The sequence below is a fragment of the Camelina sativa genome, chromosome 15, assembly GCF_030686135.1.
Source record: "Camelina sativa cultivar CO46 ecotype springtype chromosome 15, ASM3068613v1".
Classification (NCBI taxonomy): Eukaryota; Viridiplantae; Streptophyta; class Magnoliopsida; order Brassicales; family Brassicaceae; genus Camelina; species Camelina sativa.
The window spans coordinates 25,128,557-25,150,635 of NC_141894.1; the positions used below are offsets into that span (position 1 = coordinate 25,128,557).

Consider the following 22,079-nt stretch of genomic DNA (forward strand, 5'->3'; position numbering starts at 1 on the left):
ACTCAAGTCGGTCTTAGCCTCTATGCCAACATATACAATGTCCTGTTTTAAGTTCCCCAAGTCCCTCTGCAAAAGAATACAAACCACATTAACTCGATTTTGGTGGGATTTTCTGAAGAGAAATGAAGTATGTCGTGGATTGCATGGTCAAAAATGGCTAAAACAAAAAAGGATGGAGGCCTGGGATTCAAAGACATTACCGGGTTCAACGATGCCCTCCTTGCCAAAGTAAGCTGGCGAATCTTATCGAATCCCTCATGTCTGCTGGCACGGGTTATGATGGGAAAGTACTGCTCTGATCAATCTTTCCTGGAGTGCAAAGTCTCGTCATCTGCATCCCACGGATGGCGTGAAATTTGCATTGGAAGAGACCTGCTAAAGTCAAATCTGAGGGTAGCCATTGGATCCGGGACTGACACAAGCGTATGGTTGGCCCCGTGGCTATCACTCTCTACCCCTCTCACCCCAATGGGACCACCGACAAGAGAAATGCAGCATTTGAAAGTTAGTGATCTTATCTGCCCTACGACCAAAGAGTGGAATAAAAGGATGATCTGTGAAGTCTTACCTCAATATGAACAGGAGATCCTAGCCTTAAACCAAGTAAACTCGGAGCAAAGGATAAATGGGTCTGGCTACCCACCAAGGATGGACTATATAGTGCCAAAACAGGCTACCATTCAGCAGTTCGAACAGAGTACATCCACCCTGCTCAACCACCCGCCCTACAAAACTTTAATTGGATCACAGGCCTATGGAATATACATTGTGCCCCAAAAATAAAGTTCTTTATCTGGAAAGCCTTGCGAAGTGCAATACCAACAGGGAAAAACTTACAAGCGAGAGGTATCAACCCGGAGGCAAAGTGTCCTCATTGCGGGGAGGAGGAATCTGAATTGCACCTCTTCTTTCACTGCCCCGTGGCTGTAAAGGTATGGGATTTGACCCCTCTGAAATCCCCTGTAGCCCCTTTGCAGATAGCATCATTCCAAGCAGGAATTATCATGCTAAATAAGTCAATCTGCCTCCCACCGGTGGGAATCTCCCAAGGCCCCCTCTTTCCCTGGATCATATGGACACTATGGACAAACCGTAATAAGAAAATCTTCGAGCAAAAAGAGATGAAGAGCGAGGAGATTCTTAATCAAGCTATAAATCATGCAAAGGAGTGGATCGAGAACCAACCTATCAAGAAAAAGACGGTATCATTACCTCGAGCTAGCCTGAACCAGGATCGAGATCCCGATGTAATCCAGTGCTTCTCAGATGCTGCTTGGCGAGAGGACACAAAGCATGCGGGACTAGGATGGATCTTCAGTGCGCATCTCTCATCCCCAGATAAACCATTCAATCCACGGCGGTTAATGTCAGTTCTCCTTTGGTAGCCGAAGCATTAGCGCTGAGGGCCGCCATCAACCAAGCCCTCGATCTTGGTTACCAAAATGTTATCTTTGCTTCAGATTCACAACAGTTGATCAAAGCAATCATTGGCGAGCTTCCATCAAAGGAGCGTCATGGGATTCTCTTCGACATCCTACATCTATCGTTTCGTTTTCCCTTGTGTAATTTTAAGTTTGTTAAAAGAGAAGAAAACTTTAAAGCTGATCTGCTAGCTAAAGAGGCCTTACTATCTCTTAACTTTGTACCCTAAACCCATTTAATGAAAGTGTTTGACAAGAAAAAAGGTGATCCATATCCGGTAAAAACATAGCACTATGTGAAAATTATACACCACTAGTTATTCAATTGGACAAGGCGTGTGTAGGCACCAAACGCACCATCCGGTGCTTTTTCTCTGTATCCTTCTGCGATTGGCTTATAGTACCAATTTAAGACCACAAAACCCAATTTTTTTTTTCAGTCAAAGCTTGAATACCCAAACAGGGAAACATAAGGAATTTGCTTAATACTATTAAAAAGACAATGCAACATACAGTTTCAGTCTATAACCCTAACAAACGCAACCCTCGTCAATGCAAAATTTGCATATACTAGACTTACAAAGGGGTATTTTTATTTTATCATCCACTCAACGTAGGAAAGACTTTTAAGGTTTCCAAAAGCATCAAACACATTTCTCGAAAGCTAAACCTTTACTAAAGTTCATTAGCAAACAATTTGCTTTAGTGTTCGTAAAAGATCCAATTGGTTGACCAACAAAAAAAAAGAAACGAAGCAGACTAAAAACTTAATTATACGGAGAAAAGGAAAAATATATAAGGTTCAGGGGAAGAAGAAAGTTTTATTACCCTTTGTTTCGCGGTTGTATTTAATGTATATGTAATGCATATGAACTATGAAGAAGAATCGATCACTACTGCAAAATCCTCTGATGCAGATGTTTGGCTTCACAATATCCATTCATTTTTTCAACCGAAGGAACAAAGATGAGCGATCCAGTGATGACGAAGATAACGAAATCACCGGGTCTTATCGATGAGAAAGCTATGAGGAACTCCTGTTGACCATATTTTCGATCCGTCTTTTGATCTTTCAAGAAATACTTGAGACAATGATAGGATTGTGTTCGTTAATGTTTTAAGAATAATACATTAAATTCCAAAATAAAACAAAATCAAATGGATATTGAATTTTTTTTAAAATTGTATTTTAGAATACATCGACAAATGTTTAATCCAGTAACGATAGATTTTAATGTACTTCTCCAAATACATAATTGAATAATGTGTGATTTTAAAATACACTTAACTCAATTAAAATACAATCTTCAATAATACCCCCTATCTTAAATGTTATTGGTTCTATTAACTTTTTTTTTTTTTTTTGTCAACCATTGGACCACAACTGGCCGGCCCATTAGCCAAATTCCTATATTTGTAGGAACCGGAACTCGATCCGGGGTGTAATGGCGTCTTCTACAAATAAACTTATCTCCTGCCACTGCACTAAGGTCACTTCACGTTCTATTAACTTTTATTTTCTTGTTATTCCCTTCATTTCAATTTAAACGAGACTGTATAATTCTAGGCTTCTAGCCATCCGAAAGGCTTATAACTGACCTCGGGTTAACGATGGATTTTTTTTTTTTTTTTTGAAAAGAAAATAATATTATTGATAGGTGCAAGATGTCAAATTAAACATTTATGATCGATTGCCAAACTTTTAAGATGGATTGCTCAAAGTTCAAATGTTCAACGAACATAATACAATAGAGTTTTTTTCTGTTAATTTTTCTTAGTGAGCAACTTTTTTCAGTTTTGAATCATTGATGGATCGGAATTAATATAAGATTTAAATATTACCATAGCTATTTTTCAGTGAAATGCTCATATATACGATATACTTTTCAAAATGATATTGGGAAACTTTTTTATATCAATAATATAATATAATTTGACATGACCCAAGAGACATGAGCTCCATATTTGTATTATTTAATAAATATTGAGACAAGAAACAGTAACAGAGCTCCTTATTGTAATATATATAGATATATAAATATGGTTCGTACGTGTTTTATATGTGTGTGCGGCATGGTTACACATTAGTAAGGCTTCTGGTTCGGATAGTTCCCTGGAGGATCATAGTTGCAACTGATGATGGTTCCACCATTATTACACCTCACTTTAGCACATCCGACTCTCACTGAATTTCTCCAAACAACCTGAGTGTAGTGACCGCAAACTCCATTGCACGTGTTTGAATCGTAGTTGTAGTTAGCCTTCTCATTAACCCACAAGTTCACGGCAGCGACGCCAGACATGTCACCGCTACTCTTGGCCAAGTTCTCCCCGTAACGCCCATTGGAGTGTACGAGTTTGCAGTCGCCTTTTAGTTGCTCTGCGTATCTCCGAGCGTAGGCTGCAACCTCCTCGTCCCACTGCATGGGGCCTACGCCTACCTGGGACCGTGCCTGGTTGTGAGCGTTTACATAATCTTGGTTGCCGTCTTGAGCTTTGGAGAGAACAACAAGAGCACCTACAAGGACTGCCAAGATTATTAGAATGCGAGAATAGCCAATGACTTTCATTTTTCTTAGTTGATAATTTGATATAATGGGTATTCCAAGCTTTCTTTGTGTGTTGTGATTGATAAACATGGTTTATATAGAATTTCGAAAACTACCTCGCGTTTTGTGTGGCCATAAGAATATCGAAGTTTCGATAAATCTATACTAATAAAAAGTATGAGCTATAAGCTTCTAAGGCTGTCCACATAAGATTTAAAACCACCAATAAGAATTAGACATATCACTAATTAACATTTTTGGTTAAGGTGTCCATATAGTATTTAAAACAACCAATAGGAATTAGACATTTCATATATTAATATTTTTGAAAATATAGTAGTTTTCTATATTATTAAGTTTTTTTAGAAAATGGAAACATTTTAAATCTATACTAATAAAAGATATATATAACGTCCCATATCGGCTAGAAATGTTTTAGACAATGGTTCAGCACCATTATAAATAAGACTAATATACTTCCAACAACGAATAAGCAGGAAAGCTTGATTTATCAAGCGTCCAATTCTAAAAAATTATTCTGTTTAATATGATGTTTTATTTGAGCAAATAAAAACATTTAAAAAGTCTCTAAATATTATAATATTTAAAATTTTTAAAAACTTTAAATACTATAAATATTGAAATTTTTAAAAGTTTTTAGCTTTTACAAAATTTTAGGCATCCAAATTTAAAATTTTAATTCGGTTTATTTTGGTTCTTTATTTTAGAGAATTTAAACATTTTAATATTTAAACGATAATAAAATTTCCAAGATTACATATACAATTGATTTCCTGTTCTTTAATTTTAGACAATAATAAAATTTCTAACAATTTCCAACAAAAAGTAAATTGTGTAGTACTTCAAAAAAAATGTTTCGAATGATTATTCAGTGATAGAAAATGAGGAAGCAGACGAGGACGAAGAAGAATAAAAGTATAATGAAGAAATGTATGGAAGTTATGTGGTAATTTAAAACAAAAATGTTCTCAATGATTATCCAGTAGATGAAAACAGAAAATGAGACAAGAAAAAAAAAAAAATAAGAGTATAACGAAGAAGCAACTGTGAAAGTAACAATTACAACTACCATGCAAAATTGAAAATGAAGATGACGAGAAAGAATATAAAGAGTAAATGAAAAAAAACACAAAAACATAAGTGGTGGTGTTCAATTGAATATGAGAAACCAAAACTGGTTCATCATTCTTTTGATCAAATTTTCTTAACTTAAGGTTTTCTTATCAAAATTATTGTCTAAATAATCACTTCAAATTTTCAGAAGTTAATATTTGATAATTGTCATCAATTATATATAATTTCATCTAAATATATTAAATAAACCCACGCGTAGCGTGGGTTCAAAACCTAGTCTATACTAAATAAAAGTATGAGCTATAAGCTTCTAACGCTGTCCACATAGGATTTTAAACAACCTATCGGGATTTAATATGTCACTAATTAATATTTTTAAAAATTTCCAGAATTTTCTATATTAAGATATTTTTTAAACGACCAATTGCAATAAGACAACTCAATATTTAATATTTTTGAAATTATGTTAAATTTCTATATTAAAATACTTATAAATAATTATATTTACAACGTCCTACATTGGATAGAACTATTTAGACAATGGCTGAGAACCATTATAAATAAGACTAATATACTTCCAACTATGAATGAACAGAAAACTTGATTTATCAGGCGTCCAAATTTAAAAAAAAAAGTTTAAAATATTATAATTTTTGAACTTTTAAAAAGTTCAAATATTATAAATATTAAAACTCTATAAGAAGCTTAAGTATTATTAATATTTAACTCTAGATTTTCTAAAAAAAGTTTAAATATTTATGTTTTAAAATATTTTAAATATTTAAAACATTCAGTCGGGATTCAACATGTCATTCGTTAACATTTTTAAAATTTCTAGAATTTTCTATATTAAACGACCAATTTTTGAAATTATGAATACTTATAAATCAGATAACTCAATATTTAAAATTTTTGAAATTATGTTAAATTTCTGTATTAAGAATACTTATAAATAAGTGTATTTACAACATCTCACATCGGCTAGAAAATTTTAGACAATGGCTGAAAACCATTATACATAATACTAATATACTTCCAACTGAATGAGCAGGAAGTTTGATTTATTAGGCGTCCAAATTTAAAAATTTAAAAGTTTAAAATATTATAATTATTAAAGCTTTTAAAAAGTTTAAATTTAAAAATATTATAAACATCTCCATAGAAAGTTTAAAATATTATAAATATTTAAACTCTATAAGAAGTTTAAGTTTATGAAAAAAAAAAAGAAGTTTAAGTATTATTAATATTTATCTCTTAAAAATTTAAAACATGTTTTTATGTATGACTTTATACGTTTGACACAAAAAAATGTATGACTTTATAGATGATTTGATATTGTTTCTGTAAAATTATCTTTTGGGTCAAAGGAAGAAGGATTGAAATCGCAAGATCTTGATTTGATGTTGTTTGAGTTAATTTTTGAGGTTTAAAGAAGAAGGGTTATAATAATTTGACATTGCAAGATCCTCGCATATTAAATTGATGGGTTAATAAGTTGTGTGGTAGTCTAAAAAAAGGTTTAAAATGATTATTCAGTGGAAGAATGTGAGGAAGCTGATGAAGAAGAGGAAGAAGAAGAGTATAATAAAGAGGTAAAAGTAACGATGACATTTATCATGAAAATTTGACGATGAAATGATGAGAAAGAATATGAAGAGTAAGAAAACAGTAAAAAATAAATCACGAAGACATAGATGGTGGTGGTCAGTTAAATATGAGAAAACAAGATTAATTCATCAAAAATGTTTTGTTTGTCTGAAGGTAAAAAAAACGGTTTAGGATATGCTAGGTCACCAGTTCGATCTGTCTCACCTGGACGTCCAATTACTTTCATGATTCTTTTGATCAGATTTGAATTTTTAACACAAATGACTTTTCTATTTTTTAAAAGTAAAATTTTCACCAATCAATTGTAATTTAAAATTTTATTTAAGCTAATATTTCATAATTGTCATCAATCATATATAAAGTTTACCAAAATATATCAAATAAACCCACGTGTTGCGTGGGTTCAAAACCTAGTATATGGTTATAAAAATTAAATTAGCGAAAATTTGTCAACTTTGTGCATATGAATTCATATGGTTTTAAAACTTAAATTAAATTAGCGAATATATGGTTATAAAAATTAAATTAGCGAATATTTTCATAATATTTCCTGTTATTGTATCTCATTCGTAACTATGACATTGTTATTAAAATATTCATGCAATGTTTTTATATATAAATGAAATGACTTTTTCTTAACGTCATTCATTTTTGTCTTTGATAGTTTTGTATATTTCTAAAATCTTATATTTCTTATTTTGAATATTTTATAGTTTATTCAAATTATTTTCTAATCATAATAAAACTATTATATAGTACGCTTTGTAAACAATTTAATAACAAATGTTAATATATCTTGATTAATCATTTGGGCTCAAGATTTAATTATGGATCGATCAGTGTAGGGTTAAATTAAAACCTTCTATTAGTAATCTAAAATTAAAAGATCATGATCTTATTTAACTATGCCTCAGTTGTCCATGGACAAAGGCCGCTTCATGTAGCTAACACCATGTTGCTAAACCACGTAGTTGTGTAATTATTTTAGTTTAATGTTTGTCTTTTCAGGTTTCGATTTGTATTTGGATACATGGTTTAACCGGTTAACTTTGGCTAACCTGATGCTGGTTCAATGTTGGTTTACTAAGTGCGTATTCGATTCGTATATGTAAGCTTGAGTGAAGCTTTGTAACAAACTTTTTATCTGATTAATAAAGTTTTCTCTTTTGTTAGATTTACGATTTGATATTCTTCTCTTTACTTCTCAGATTTGGTTTCTCCAGTGTATCGGAGATTAATAAAGTTTATTCAGAAAATCATTTTCAGCTTTTCGCAGATAAAGATGCAAGCTTTTTAGAAGCAACAAAGCTTGTGGAAAGCCCAATTATGTAGAGGACAAGAAGTACATACGATGTTGTTTAAATGGCATGTTTGGAAGATGATGCACACTTAACGTTCATGTCTTGTTTCGTATGTGATAATATGATATCATAGTTGAAGTTTTAGGTGAAAAATACTTCTACTAGTCTCTAGGTGAAGTTGCAGAGTTTGTACCCGACAAAATCTCTAAGAAACAAGTTGATTCTTAAGCAATGTCTATCTTGACTGCAAATGCAGCACGGTATGCACAAAGATCACTTAGATCAATTGAATATGAAGGTGTCATATAGGTATTCTGTAAACTTTCATAGTTATAGTACATCTAATTAGATACATATACAAATATTTGTACAGAGGATTTGACTAAGTTATGGCATTGAGGGTTAGTTATACTGATGAAGGATAGAAGTTTTGCCTTATGAAGATATTCTATGTGGTCATAATAAGGTAAGGAGTCTTGTTGACAAAAAAGAATGTATGGTTACCATTCACTATTACAGATTATTTCATTGTTGACAAAAAAAATATATTGTTTCAGTTTCTCTGCGTATTTTTATCTTCATTCCTCACATAGATTTGTTTCCTCTTTGTTATATATATATATATATATATATATATATATATATATATATAATATATCTATATATATAAATAATTTTTATTGTTTTTAAGTGGTCACTATCTTATGTATTGATTTATAACCAAAAAAAAACAATTATTATAACATTATGGTTTTGTCATTTTACAAGATCACAGGTTGGTTTCTTTTTATTTCCCACACTTTGTGGTGCTATATTCATTATTTTGTAATCAAAATTGGTTATTATGCTAAATCACCCTAATTTGTAAGAAAGTCTTCTTTTTTTGGTAGAGAGGAACACTACCTATTATAACTTATGTAGTAGATACAAGAAAATTCAACAAACAATTTTCGTAAGAAAATAATAAAAATATACTACAGTTTCAATTTGAATATCATATATTGATATATATATCTTATTATATAAAGTTGGGTTTTGAAAGTTAGCCACTAACAAGATTTTGACATATGTCAAGTTTTCAATCTCGGATTTTGACAAGTGTAAAAGTTAATATTTAAAAGGAGAAATTTGATTACAACAAAAATTTAAAATATTTTGTTTAAAAAAAATTAATAATGTAAAAAGATAATTATCAATATTACAGAATTTATTAAAAATAAAGATAATTATCAAAAATTATAGAATTTATTAAAAAATACAAAGTTTTTTAAAATAATTATAAGGAGATTATATATATATATATTTTATAAAATTCGAAATTATAATATTATTTACTTATTTTTAATTTTAAGTTATTAATTCTACAAAAAAAGGGATTAAGGAAAATATACAGTTAATTATTAATTTTAAATTTTGTAAATACTAGTCACTTCTATATAAACATAGATCGTCTCATATTTAAATAATTTATTCAAAAACACTGCTTTCAACTTTGTTTAATTGGGAAATATTTTTTAATGGGAAAGTAAAATTTTCTTATTTTTAAACCAAAATTTTCTCATACTTTTTACTTTTTCAGTTGGGAATAGGTAAGATTAATATGTTGACCTAAAAGAAAAATTAATATATGCGTTTTCTTTTCCTAATACTGTATTTTAAAATTTATTGTAGTATTTTTAGATTGTTTTATTTAATTTATATTTTTATCTTTGAATTATGAGAATTTGTTAAAAATGCCCCTTTTGATATACCCCTTTTCAAAAATACCCTCTTTTCTGGCCATTTTTATTTTTGCCCTCTTTTAATTTTTAATGACCATTTTACCCTTAGATGAAAATTATTTTATTCAATAAAAAGAAAACCAAAATTTTCCCGCCAAAAAATTTCCGACATATTTTCCCGCTAAAAATTTTTTGAAAAAATTTTCCCGCCAAAAATTTTTTTGTCAACAAAATTTTGATAAAAAATTTCGATAAAAAAATTTTCCCGCCAAAAAAAATTTACAAGGTTTTTAAAAGGTTTTATAAGGTTTCCACCTTATAAAAGTCTTATAAACACCTTGTAAAGGCTTATACAAGATTTTTTAAAGAGTTTTAAAAGGTTTTTTAAACAACTTGTAAATGCTTTTACAAGATTTTTAAAAGGTTTTTAAAAGGTTTTAAAAGGTTTTTAAAGAGTTAATTACGAGATCAGTATTTTTTCGAAGAGTATTGTCCGTTTAGGTATTTCTGTCAGTCCTTTTAATTTTAGGCATTTCTTTCTGTTGTCAAATGACATAACTATCCCTAACAAGTTGTGCAGAGAAATTGTTCTCAATTAATTTGGCTTAACTCACCCTTCTTCCCTCTGATTTTAACGTCTCTTCGCCATCAATGCGTTGTTCGAAAAAGAAGATAGTATCGTCTTTCTCAGATATAAACTACAAATTCCTGAAATTGATTCTCACCCTCAGATCCGCTCTCTCATATTATTGGTCCAGTTCAATTTCACAATCTCAACATCAACGCTTGAGAATCTAGCTTTTCAGCTTACCAGATCGTCGATCGTCAGTTCGATCTGCTAATCGGAGATTTGAGATCGCTACCATTGCCTGCAACTTGACGATTTCTGAGCACTTTCGACGCTATGGAGGTTCGTATTTCTCAGTACATGTTCCAATTTTGTTTATTTTTCAATTTTCCGACTCTGTTGCTTCTCCAGAAGTGTCCCCAACTTTACTCCGTGTTGTAGTTATATATCTTCTTCTTTGATCCTTCTTTCGTAGGTTGCCTTGGAACCCATCTATGTCCCTCGTTGCCCACATACTATTTCGGTCTCATCAGGTATACTCTTTGTAACCCATGTCTGCCCCTACTACGCCAATTGCCTTTGTCCCTTAGGGTTTAGTATTGTTCCAATTGCCTTTGTCCCTTAGGGTTTAGTATTGTTCCAATTGCTTTTGTCCCTTAGGGTTTAGTATTGTTCCAATTGCCTTTGTCCCTTAGGGTTTAGTATTGTTCCAATTGCCTTTGTCCCTTAGGGTTTAGTATTGATCCAGTTGCCTTTGTCCCTTAGGGTTTAGTATTGTTCCAATTGCCTTTATCCCTTAGGGTTTAGTATTGATCCAGTTGCCTTTGTCCCTTAGGGTTTAGTATTGTTCCACCCCCTCCATCATGTCTCTAATGTCTATATTATACATTTACCTGATGTTGATTACGCATTTGTTTACAATTTCATTTTACTCCATTGGTCGAACACTATGATTTTGTGGTATATGTCATATGAACGGTTGTTATGTGATTATGTTTTGATAGTGCATATATTTCGTCTTTAGGAGTTATATTTCGCCTTTAGGAGTTTATCATTTCCTCATGTTTGGGTTGCATGTCTTGCGGCCTTAGGGTTTAGTTTATCTCTGTCTCGCCCTTTGGGGTTCATGTTTGGGTTCCATGTCTTCCGGCCTTAGGGTTTAGTTTACCTCTGTCTCGCCCTTTGGGGTTCATGTTTGGGTTCCATGTCTTCCGGCCTTAGGGTTTAGTTTACCCTGTCTCGCCCTTTGGGGTTCACGTTTGGGTTCCATGTCTTTCGGTCTTAGGGTTTAGTTTACCTCTATCTCATACATGTGGTGTCTACCGCTTGTTTATTTCATTCACTTTGTTATTCTTTATTTGATTTGCCACAACAATTGACTTGCTTGCAATGTCTGTATCACTTCTGCTTTCTGATTGCTTTCGCCCTTATCCATATCTCACGTCCTTTCCTAACTTTTTAATGTTCTAATTGTTCGAAGGTGAGCTTCCTGAAAGGATTTTTGCTGTAAATCGCTATCCTGGTCATGTCGTCCGTATCAATTCCTATTCAAGACCTCGTTACCTTATTGACATTTTACATATCCTCGCTGGTTTGCCTGAGCTACAAAAATTGTTGGTATCTCCTCTTGGCGCTCTGTTTTCCTTGCCTGTTCGATATTGTTCCCTCTCTGGCCAGCTAGTCCACCAGATGCTATGTAGACAACTCTTTACTCCTAATAGTGATGAAATGTGGTTTGTCTATGCCGGCCAACCTTTACGCTTTTCATTAATGGAGTTCGAACAATTGACTGGCCTTTCATGTGCGCCTTGTCCCCCAGCAACAGACCTTCTGGCTGCAACTACTCATTCTGATGGTTGTGCTCCATACTGGTATACCCTTATTGGCCGCAACCTTCATGCAACCACTGTTGAAGACATTCTCAAATTGTTGAAAAGTGAGCCAAACATGCCAGCTTGGCGTAAGTTTAGACTAGCGTTAGTTGTTATTGTTGAGGGAATCCTTCTGTGTAGAACGCAACCAGTGAAACCATCATTAGAAGTTGTGGAGATGGTTAAAGATGTTGACTTCTTCCTTCAGTACCCTTGGGGGCGACATGCTTACAAACGACTCCTTAGAATGGTCACAGTTGGGGATTATATTTCAGATAAGCCATCTCTAATAAAAAAAACTCAAACAATCATCACTGGCGGTTCATGGGTTTGCTCTTTCCATTCAGCTCCTTGCATTCAAATGTATCCCGTTGCTTTTGAAGATTCTACCGCATTCTGAAGATCAATCTACGTTTCTTGACCTGACTCTTACCTCTCTTCCAAAGTGCAAGTCATTTCATACCTACAACATTTTGTCTGTTGAACATGATCCATCTGTATGTCTTCAGTTAGAACACTACTACTCAGCATTATTGTACTATATCTTTGTTGACATATGTCTCATTTGTTGTTGCAGCTGCAGGTTTCGTTCCCTTTTCAGAACAACTCAGAATTTTGTTTCACGGCCCAAGTTGACGACAAATGTAAGCTATTACAACAGCTGGTCTCATCTGCTTACAAGTTTGACATATCCTTCTCTTTTGGTGGTGATGCTTCTTTGCCATCTCTGTTTTCTTCATCAAATCACAAACAAAACCGTACCAAAGCTGGGAGCTCTTACAAAGAGCTACCAGAGTCACCGGTCGTCGCTCTGCATCGTAAACCATCTAAGGTCTTCAGTTCTGTAGAAGATGTTGATGGTATTGTGACGTTGAAGTTGAAAGATTTTAAAGAGTCTTTGCTGGCTGATCTGGGTGAGCTTCTTGTTAAAGACAACTGCAGAGATAAACACATATTTTCCATACCCCAAACTAAAGCTGACGTTGCAACAGAAGGTATTTCTCAAGCATCGCAACCAACTCGGGCTGATTCTTTTTCCTCTTCCACTGCTGCTGGTGAGATTGTAGTTACATCAAAACGTGTTGGACGTTCTGAATGCAGAAAGCGAAAAAAACCAGAACAGGTTCAACTTACATAAACTCTCACTATCTAAAATCATGTGACCCTCTCTAATCCATCGTCCTTACTCTCGTAAGCTTTGATAGGTAACCTCCGGAAGACGTTCATTGGTCAGTGATGCAATGAGTGCTTCACGTTCCTGTTCAGTGTTGGCATCTACTCTATCTCCAACAACTTTAACCAAACATTTGGACTTATCCACTATGGATGTTGTAAGTATCTTAAGCACCAATTCCTCACTTTCTCTGTTTTCACCGATGGGAGATCATGCATCTCTACCGTCTCTGTTTTCAGTCATCCATTAACAATGATTTATGTCCTTATCTTTTGTAGACAAATTCTAAGAAGAGATTTCTCATAGTGCATACTCTACCTCATGGATGCCCTCATGACTGTCCTATTGAGACAACTGCCGTTCCCTTTGATGTCAACTAATTGCTTCTCGTTAACGGTGACCCACTGCATGCCCTTGACAGCAATGAGACTCCACATTCTGTTACGCGTTAACAGGTTTGCTCTGATCGTTTCACCTTCACATTGGTTCTCAATAAATCAGCCTCTCGTCGTCATATGATTCTACATGAAGAGAGTTAGTGTTGTGGGCAGCTGTTTAGGGTTGTGCTAAACTGCGAGCATCGTTTTATTGTTTAATTGATTCGACTTATCGTTTCACTTTGTAACTCGTACTCTGCTCTGCATTGTTTTCAATTTTCTCTTTTACTTAACAACTTCGACTAAGTTTCGTCCATCCCCCCTTAATGCAATAATCTTTCACCAGTTAATATACATTTTCCTCTCATATCTCCTCTAATATCAAATTATTATCCACTTCTTCTCTCTTTCTTCATCACACGCAATACATTGAAGGATACAACAAGGAACAGAACAAAATTGTATTTCCCTTTATGGGGCTACCAACAACAACCTTACATGAATTAAATGTGGTAGTCTCTCTGTATGACCATAAATAAGCCAGTGTGCTGCATCAATGTTCACTTTCAATGTATTCTCGCTCAAATCACCCAAATTTGTAGCTGCCATGGACAAACTAGATTTTGATGTTGCAATTGACATTGCTTGCCGAGTTGGTCGTTCAAGTTTCACTGATATCTCGGGTATGCTATCAACGTCTAAATTTTATTGCCGCCTTGCGTACCATCCTACCGTCCTCCACACCATATCCCTCAGATTCCTCTTCTCAAACCCAGATTTAATCAACCTTAACTCTCCATACCGTCCATTTTTCACTCGTTGCTTACAAGCACACAACCCAACAGCTTGTTATCTCGAGAGCTTGAAACTTGCGGCGAGAGATGGCCACGCAGAAACAGCTCTGCAACTATTACAGTCTATAGATAATGGTCCACCCCATGTTTCGTTTGCAACGGCACTTCTCCAACTTTGTCTAGGATTTTATGAAGATGCCATACACAACATTGATTCATTTGTCAGTTCTGTGGGGTCTTTTGAAGTAGCAGATGCAATTGGAAGCACTGTTTTCCGTCAGATCATGCTTATTGGTCCCCAAAAAATTCGGTCTCATGCAAACACTTGGAAATATGACCATATTCCAAAGTGTGGTCCGTGCTCCCTCTCCAACCGTTGTAAGAATTGTTTTTTCTATTGGTTTTCAGTAATGTATTTGCTTTTGTGTTAAGTTTGGAGTTTACTATTTTCTATTTAGTCACCTATTATATCTATTGTTATTCTGCAACCGTTGTACTGAACTGCAGTTCTATCTATTGTTCTATGCAATGAAAATATCTACTTTTACTCTCTTACCTTCTATATTTATTACTTTCTACTAACACAAGTTATTGCCAACTTGCACCGCCTTCCCGTCAACACTTCACCTCACCATACGCTACTTTTCTATTTACTTCCTTAGGCCCCTGTTTCACCTGCTTCCATAATTACCTCAGAACCTTCCCGTCAACACTTCACCTCACCAATCGCTACTCCTCTATTTACTACCTTAGGCTCCTGTTTCACCTGCTGCCTTACACTCCTTCTTACCTGTTCTATTTATTGCTTATATCCCACTAAATAGAACATGTATGTGGCTATTTAAACAAGATATTTCCTGGCACTTATCAACACACTTATAGCTTTACAAACGAACTTCCATTACATTTCCCTACAATCTAGAAACTGCAATCACTTCAATGGACTCCATTCTCGACTCCCTTCCTCACGTTTTGCTGGTAGACATAGTTACGCGGGTTGGCCATAGTGGCTTTCGTGAGTTGGGATCTTTACTGGCTTCTTGTCCTGAGTTCAACAGCATTGCGCTGGATTCTACTGTCTTACAAGAAGTCGACATTGACGAGTTTGTTTTTGTAAGCACTCTGGCTAACGAGGGTTCTATTTATCGACCCTTCTTACTACGATGTTTGGCTGCTGGGAATGAAACTTCTTAGTACGTCGAAGGATTGAGACTTGCTGCTCAACGAGGACCTTCACAAGACTCAATTGCTCTGCTTAGTTCAGCAGCTCCAAACAACATATACGCTCGGTTTGCCCTAGGCATCTTCCTCATCTGTTCTGGCTCATTTGACAATGGTAATGAAGTTATTAACTCTTTCTTAGCTTTGCTTCCATCACTAGAGGAGGCCGTAGAGATAGCAGAAATGGTTGTCAGCCAGATTACAGAGATGGGTACACCAAATTCCGGCTTTTATTCTCATACAATGCGTTTTGTTGCTCTGCCAGACTGTATCCTTACCAACCTGTCCAGACTGCATGTGTGTCCTACTTGTTTTGCCTTCAAGTATGCAATAACAGTTAACGATTTATGCTAGATCTAATCTGCATATATCGTTATTATTGCACTGTTTTATGTTATCATGTATGTTATGAACCAATATTATCCTAAAGCTTGATATCATGTTTTCTTCGTCTAATCAATATAATATCAAGTTCATACTGCTATCATCACTATTATGCACCAGAAGCTTCACTTTTCATATATATAATACCAATATTCAAACAACATTCATCCAGAGTTCAACACAACATTGGAACACTACTTTCAAATCAGTTGCAGTTTGTTGCAGTTTTTTATGTTCCCTATATACCAAACAACTTGACATCCACCTCCCCCTGCATTATCCTCTCAAACTCGTCCCAAACTTGACAGAGATCTCCAAGTTTTCCAAAAGTGGCTACGTTAACTTAGCAGTTAACATTCACCTTCACATATGCTGCAGTTTTATAATCGACCTGCAAGCATTAAAAACTCTCGCTTCCTCTGGTGCCCAAAAAACATAAACACAACACCTCGAACGTGCCTCTAGTGCCCAAAAAACATAAACACACCACCTGGAACGACAAATACAATTGAGTTCCAACATTAAAAACGAGACTCTCCTACATACTTTCACAAATGTGCCTAAAACCATAGGTGTAATAATACCTTAGTCGATGATGTTTTCGCATGTAGCTCGGTTATGGCCGGCTTGACCACAGATAGAACACTTATGTGGTGTCGTTCTTTTCTGCTTATTCCCCTATACACATAAGAAGCTTTCAGAATAGTGCAGGAAAAAGTAATTAGGGGAAGCAAACATTTCAGAAGAGTCCATTACCACTTGTTCTCCAGTGGAAGGGATCCTTCGCTTCCTTCTGCGTCCTGGGCCTGGTGGATTAGTAGGAGGTTCGAATTCATTCTCGACTACCACTGGAGGGACTTCCTCATCGCATTGATTAGGCACAGGGTATATGAGCTCAAAATATGTATCAGCAAAGACAGTGACATGGTACATTTTCCCAACAAGAGAAGGAATATATATACCATTTATCCTTGATGCAGCCAAGGCATGACAACAAGGGATCATAAGCTTTTGAAATGCATTACAAGTACAGCTCTTGTTTTGCAGATCTACAAAGTAGGTCTTCCCCGGTGTTTTCTTCACCTCGTAACACCAATCTGAAACTGCAGTAACTGCCAAACCAGCTGATTCTAAATGGTAGCGAAGCATAAACTTGTTTACATTCGGTGTGATTGGCTCAGGAAGTGTAGCCAATTTTTTTGCTTTCGCTCGCCTGATGCAGAACCACTGCATTAACTTGGTCCTGATAGACTCAACCATAGCCACAATTGGGAGCTCAACAATCTTGGCTATAGCACTATTCATAGCTTCTGCAACGTTACTGCTCATTATATTGTACCTTTTCCACTCACAATAAGCTTGAGTCCAATGTGGAAGTGGTATTCGATTCAAATATTCTTCACATCGTCTGCTTCTAAAACCAATTTCGTCAAAAGACTCCTTAAAATCACCGACATTAAATGCACGAGCAGCTTTTCCAACTAATGTTGATAGGCCTTTCCCAGAAAAATGTCTGACATTCCTCTCTATGTGAACTGCACAAGCTCCATGAAAAGCTTTTGAGTAAACCTGACCTACTCCAGCATAGATAGAGCGGTGTCGATCAGATACAATAACCAAGTCCACGCAGCTTCATTCTCAGAGTCGACAACTGCAAATGCAATTGGAAAAACTTGGAAGTTTGCATCCTGCATGCTTGCAGCTATTAGAACCCCTTTGAACTTCGACTTTATAGCTGTACCATCAACAAGTACCACCTTCCGGCAATGCTTTAGCCCTGCAATGCTTGCACCCAGTGAGAAAAATAAATACTTGAACTTCTTACACCCATCTGCTGCATATGTGTGCTCCAACTTGTAAATAGTTCCAGGGTTCCCTTGCTCAAGCAAAAACATATAAGTAGCCAACAACTTGTAACTTTCTGCATCAGTTCCTCTGCTATTTCGAACAGCAGCTTCTTTTGCATACCAAGCCTTCATGTAGGTCACAGAAACCTTCAGCTCCGCAAGAACGATGTCTGGGATATCACTTGCTCTTGGTCCTGGGCGACCGTTTGCATACTTTCCGTTCAGAACAGAGGCAATAACCTTTGACGATGCAAGCTTTGCATATTGTGCCCTGGATGTTATTGTGCACGTGTGGGTTAAGGTACAAGTACGAACTTCAAAATTTTTTGAAAACTTGGACACAACATGCCCAAACACTCTCCAGCGGCATTCAGGATCAACACAAACAAATATAAGCCTTTGCGGGTCAGACCTTGTTTGCCGAAAATAGAACAGTCGTTTGATGGCATATATGGACACGGTGTTTTGCATTTCTTCTTTGGATTTGAGCACGCGCCCTTTAAAAATTGCATCTTCTTCCGATGATAGAGTCCCACAACCGTCAGTGTTGGTCAAGTCAATCACATCGTCAAACACTGGCTATGCATCTTCAGCTGGCATATTCTGCTCATATGTAATGGCATCATTCAAGTTTGGTCAAGGAACCCGGTCATACCTTGCAGTAGCAACATATGAAAGAACCTGGTCGCCAACATCTCCTGTACCCCAACCTGGACCTTGCCCTCCCACTGAACCTTCAACCAAAGAATCTCGAACAATTGGCATGCTACGACATTCAGCGTCATGTGGTTCTGCTAAAGAAGATGGACCACCTTCTTCTAGACCAGATCCAACAAAATGTTCATCAAATTTCTGATTAATAGCATCATTCCAACCGGAGTAGTCAAAATCTTCATCGGCTTCGTCAGGAGAAGCAGTAAGACCATCTGTGAAATATTGATCACTCTCAGGACTTGGGATATTGTCTCCACCTTCAGGAACACTATAGTCTCCACATTGAGGCAACATTTGCTGTGGAGATTGTGGGACAACTTCCACCGGAGATTGTGGGACAACTTCCACCGGAGATTCTGGGACAACTTGCTGTGGAGATTGTGGGACAACTTGCACCAGAGATTGTGGGACAACTTGCACCAGAGATTCAGAGACAACAACTTTACCTTTTTGTCTGGCCAGCTCCTCTTGCCTCATTTCCATTAGTTCAAATTCTCGAAGAACACGTTCATCTTCAGAGTTGCAGTAATCCTCGTACTCGTTCTCAGGCCCATTATCTGCCAGTGAAGGAGTTGCTGCATCTGCAAGTCTGATTATACCACTATCATTTGTTCCGGGCCACTCCTCTAAACCAAATGCTGGCACCGCTCCTTCACCAGCACTAGTTCCTTCTCCACCACAAACATCCCTTCCAAATATACTAGTTGGGACATCATCTAGGTGGATGCCTTTCCCTTTATCTATGTTGCTTTGACGTACCATCTCATGTACCTGAACATCTTCCCCATTCTGAATATTGTCAGGGAACAACACACGCCTAAGAGTAGTCCCATTGTTCTCTTTAGTTGACTGGGAAGGAACAGTTTCAGTTTCAATGCTACACATCCTGATGCCGGCACTTGCTTGTTCAATGCTACACATCCTGATGCATCCACTTGCTTGTTCAGCCTGATCTCCATCTCCAAAATTTTCTCCATCAAGGTTCATGACACACACCTTCTTTACGCTCCTGCTTCCATTACCTTCATCATCTGCCGCTTCGAAAGATAACAACAAGTTTAAGTTAATATCACTTCTCCGAATAATGAGAAAGTTCCTTATCCCCATTCGGCTTGTAATAACTACAGGAGGCCTTCTACTGACAGAGAAAATCGAAAGTGAAGATGGAAGCCAATAACTCAATTTTAGCTTCAGGTTCATCTCTCTTAGGCCAAACTCGTCACTTATATGTCCAATGAATTCTTCATAACTCATTGACATCCTCATAGTAACAACCCTTCCATAGCATCCATTTGCAATCACAAATTCCCACACTCCAGATTCAGACAATTCCCAACTCCCTGCATTCACAACGACTGCAACTTCCTCCGACTAGACAAAAACAACACAGACAAAGAAATAAAGCATCAGCCACAACATATAAGTTTATAAAGCATCAACCACTAACCAAAACCATCATACCAACCAAAAAGTTTATAATGCCCAAAAGCCAATAACTCCTCTAACATACTAAAAATCGACCAAAAGCAACAAGAAAAAACACATTCGAGGTATTGAATTAGCATAACAACGTCATCCCAAACTACGTTCGCTATGACTAAAAATTTCCATTACTAACAACAATCGGTAAAACAGAGTAACAAGGATGTTGCTTACCTCATCGGACATAACTGACTTTCACTCAGAAGATCGTTAGGTAGATTTACTGAGATCGTTAACTTAGCAGTTTTTTTGTTTTTTTTACTTCTCCACCTTTGTCCACAGAAACACATATCCTCACATATATATCCGCAACAACCTCTTACTTCAACCTAATCGACTGTTCCCCAAAGCCACATCGCCAATTAACAACCGCAGAAAAAGAAAACAGTGAGCAGCACATCAAATCGGCGGAACAGTGACCAATTTTGAAGTAACCAAAAACCCGCTCATCTCCACCAAGGGCATAAACGTCAATTTGCCAGAGGAAGAAATGCCTAAAAACGATAGGACGGACAGAAATGCTCAATTTAAAAGATTTAGGGAAAAAGGGCCTAAATCAACAATAACCCCGTCTTTAAAAGGTTTTTAAGAGGTTTTCAAATGGTTTTTAAAAAGATTTTTAAAAGGTTTTTAAACACCTTATAAACACTTTTACAATGTTTTTAAAAACCTTGTAAAAGTTTTTATAAGATTTTTAAAAGGGTTTTAAAAGGTTTTTAAACACCTTGTAAATGCTTTTAAAAAATTTTTAAAAGCGTTTACAAGGTGTTTATAAACTTTTTAAAAGCATTTACAAGGTTTTTAAAAGCGTTTACAATGTGTTTAAAAACCTTTTAAAAGGTAAAAATTTCAATATTTTTGGCGGGAAAAATTTTCGATTTTTGGCGGGAAATTTTTTTTTTGGCTGGGAAAAAATTTCGACTTTGGCGGGAAATTTTTTTGGCGGGAAAATATTTTCGATTTTGATGACTGTACATTCTTGCTGTCACTCAAAAAGGGTAATTTGGTCATTTTGCATATAAAGAGGGATAGTTTTAAAAATGATCAACATGGAGGGGTATTTTTAAAAAGGGGTTTAGAAAAAGGGGTATTTTTGAGAACGCCCCTTGAATTATTTAGAATTCATATATTGCAGTGATTATAATTTTCTATTGTTTCTTTAATTATGTCAAATTAACATGGAGGGGTATTTTTAAAAAGGGGTATAGAAAAAGGGGTATTTTTGAGAACGCCCCTTGAATTATTTAGAATTCATATATTGCAGTGATTATAATTTTCTATTGTTTCTTTAATTATGTCAAATTAATTTTCTTCTAACTTTTCAATGGTTGGTTATAAACCCTTTTTTTTTACAAACATAACTATTGCCATTATTCATTCATTCAATCCCAATAGGAGATAACGAGTAGAAGCTCATCAACCTAATGGATATATAAAATAGGCTAATTAAACACAAGGTTACAACAAACATAGATAGATAGATTAGAAAAACATAAATCGTTGTTGATAGATCCATAGGAGCTCAAAGACTGTGACACCCTGGTTTGCGGAAAGGTTTAAAAGAATTGATTTAGTCATATATGTCACCAAAATGCACTTATTTTTCCGGTCAAGGGTCCTGAGAAAACTTCATGATGGGTGACCTTTCTGGAAGTGATTGTCGAAACTGTGCGAGTTAGGACAAAACACAGGAAAATATCATTTGTTGATTTGTAGGGTCTGTAAACAAGTTTTTAAAGCCTCTCAGACGTAACAAACCGGCCATAAAAAATGGGTGGGTCCACGGGCCGGAAATAGATATAGGGCCCACTTAGGAAGGTGGGCCCATGGACTGAGAGTGGACATGGACTCACTAAGCAAGGTGGCGGTTGAGGCGTTACAGAGACAGAGGCTACATCATGGTGTGTCAAAGATACTTCTACAAATACATTGGGAAATATAACATTAGTTAC

General features: G+C 35.7%; 2 protein-coding genes and 2 pseudogenes across 2 annotated transcripts; 2 read left to right on the forward strand and 2 right to left on the reverse strand.

Annotated features, from left to right (window-relative positions):
- Positions 1-153: 153 nt before the first annotated feature.
- On the forward strand, positions 154-1,385 carry LOC147927080 (uncharacterized). Its single transcript, XM_087487288.1, has 2 exons — positions 154-697; positions 802-1,385. Exons 1-2 carry the CDS (start codon positions 154-156, stop codon positions 1,383-1,385), a joined length of 1,128 nt encoding a protein of 375 aa, XP_087343414.1.
- A 1,975-nt stretch (positions 1,386-3,360) lies between these two features.
- LOC104747321 (pathogenesis-related protein 1) lies at positions 3,361-4,034 on the reverse strand. The gene has a single exon (XM_010468942.3). It carries the CDS (start codon positions 3,989-3,991, stop codon positions 3,506-3,508), a length of 486 nt encoding a protein of 161 aa, XP_010467244.1. The 5' UTR covers positions 3,992-4,034; the 3' UTR covers positions 3,361-3,505.
- A 7,714-nt stretch (positions 4,035-11,748) lies between these two features.
- Positions 11,749-13,688, forward strand: LOC147927081 (uncharacterized; annotated as a pseudogene).
- A 2,981-nt stretch (positions 13,689-16,669) lies between these two features.
- Positions 16,670-20,313, reverse strand: LOC104748678 (uncharacterized; annotated as a pseudogene).
- Between the last annotated feature and the right edge of the window lie 1,766 nt (positions 20,314-22,079).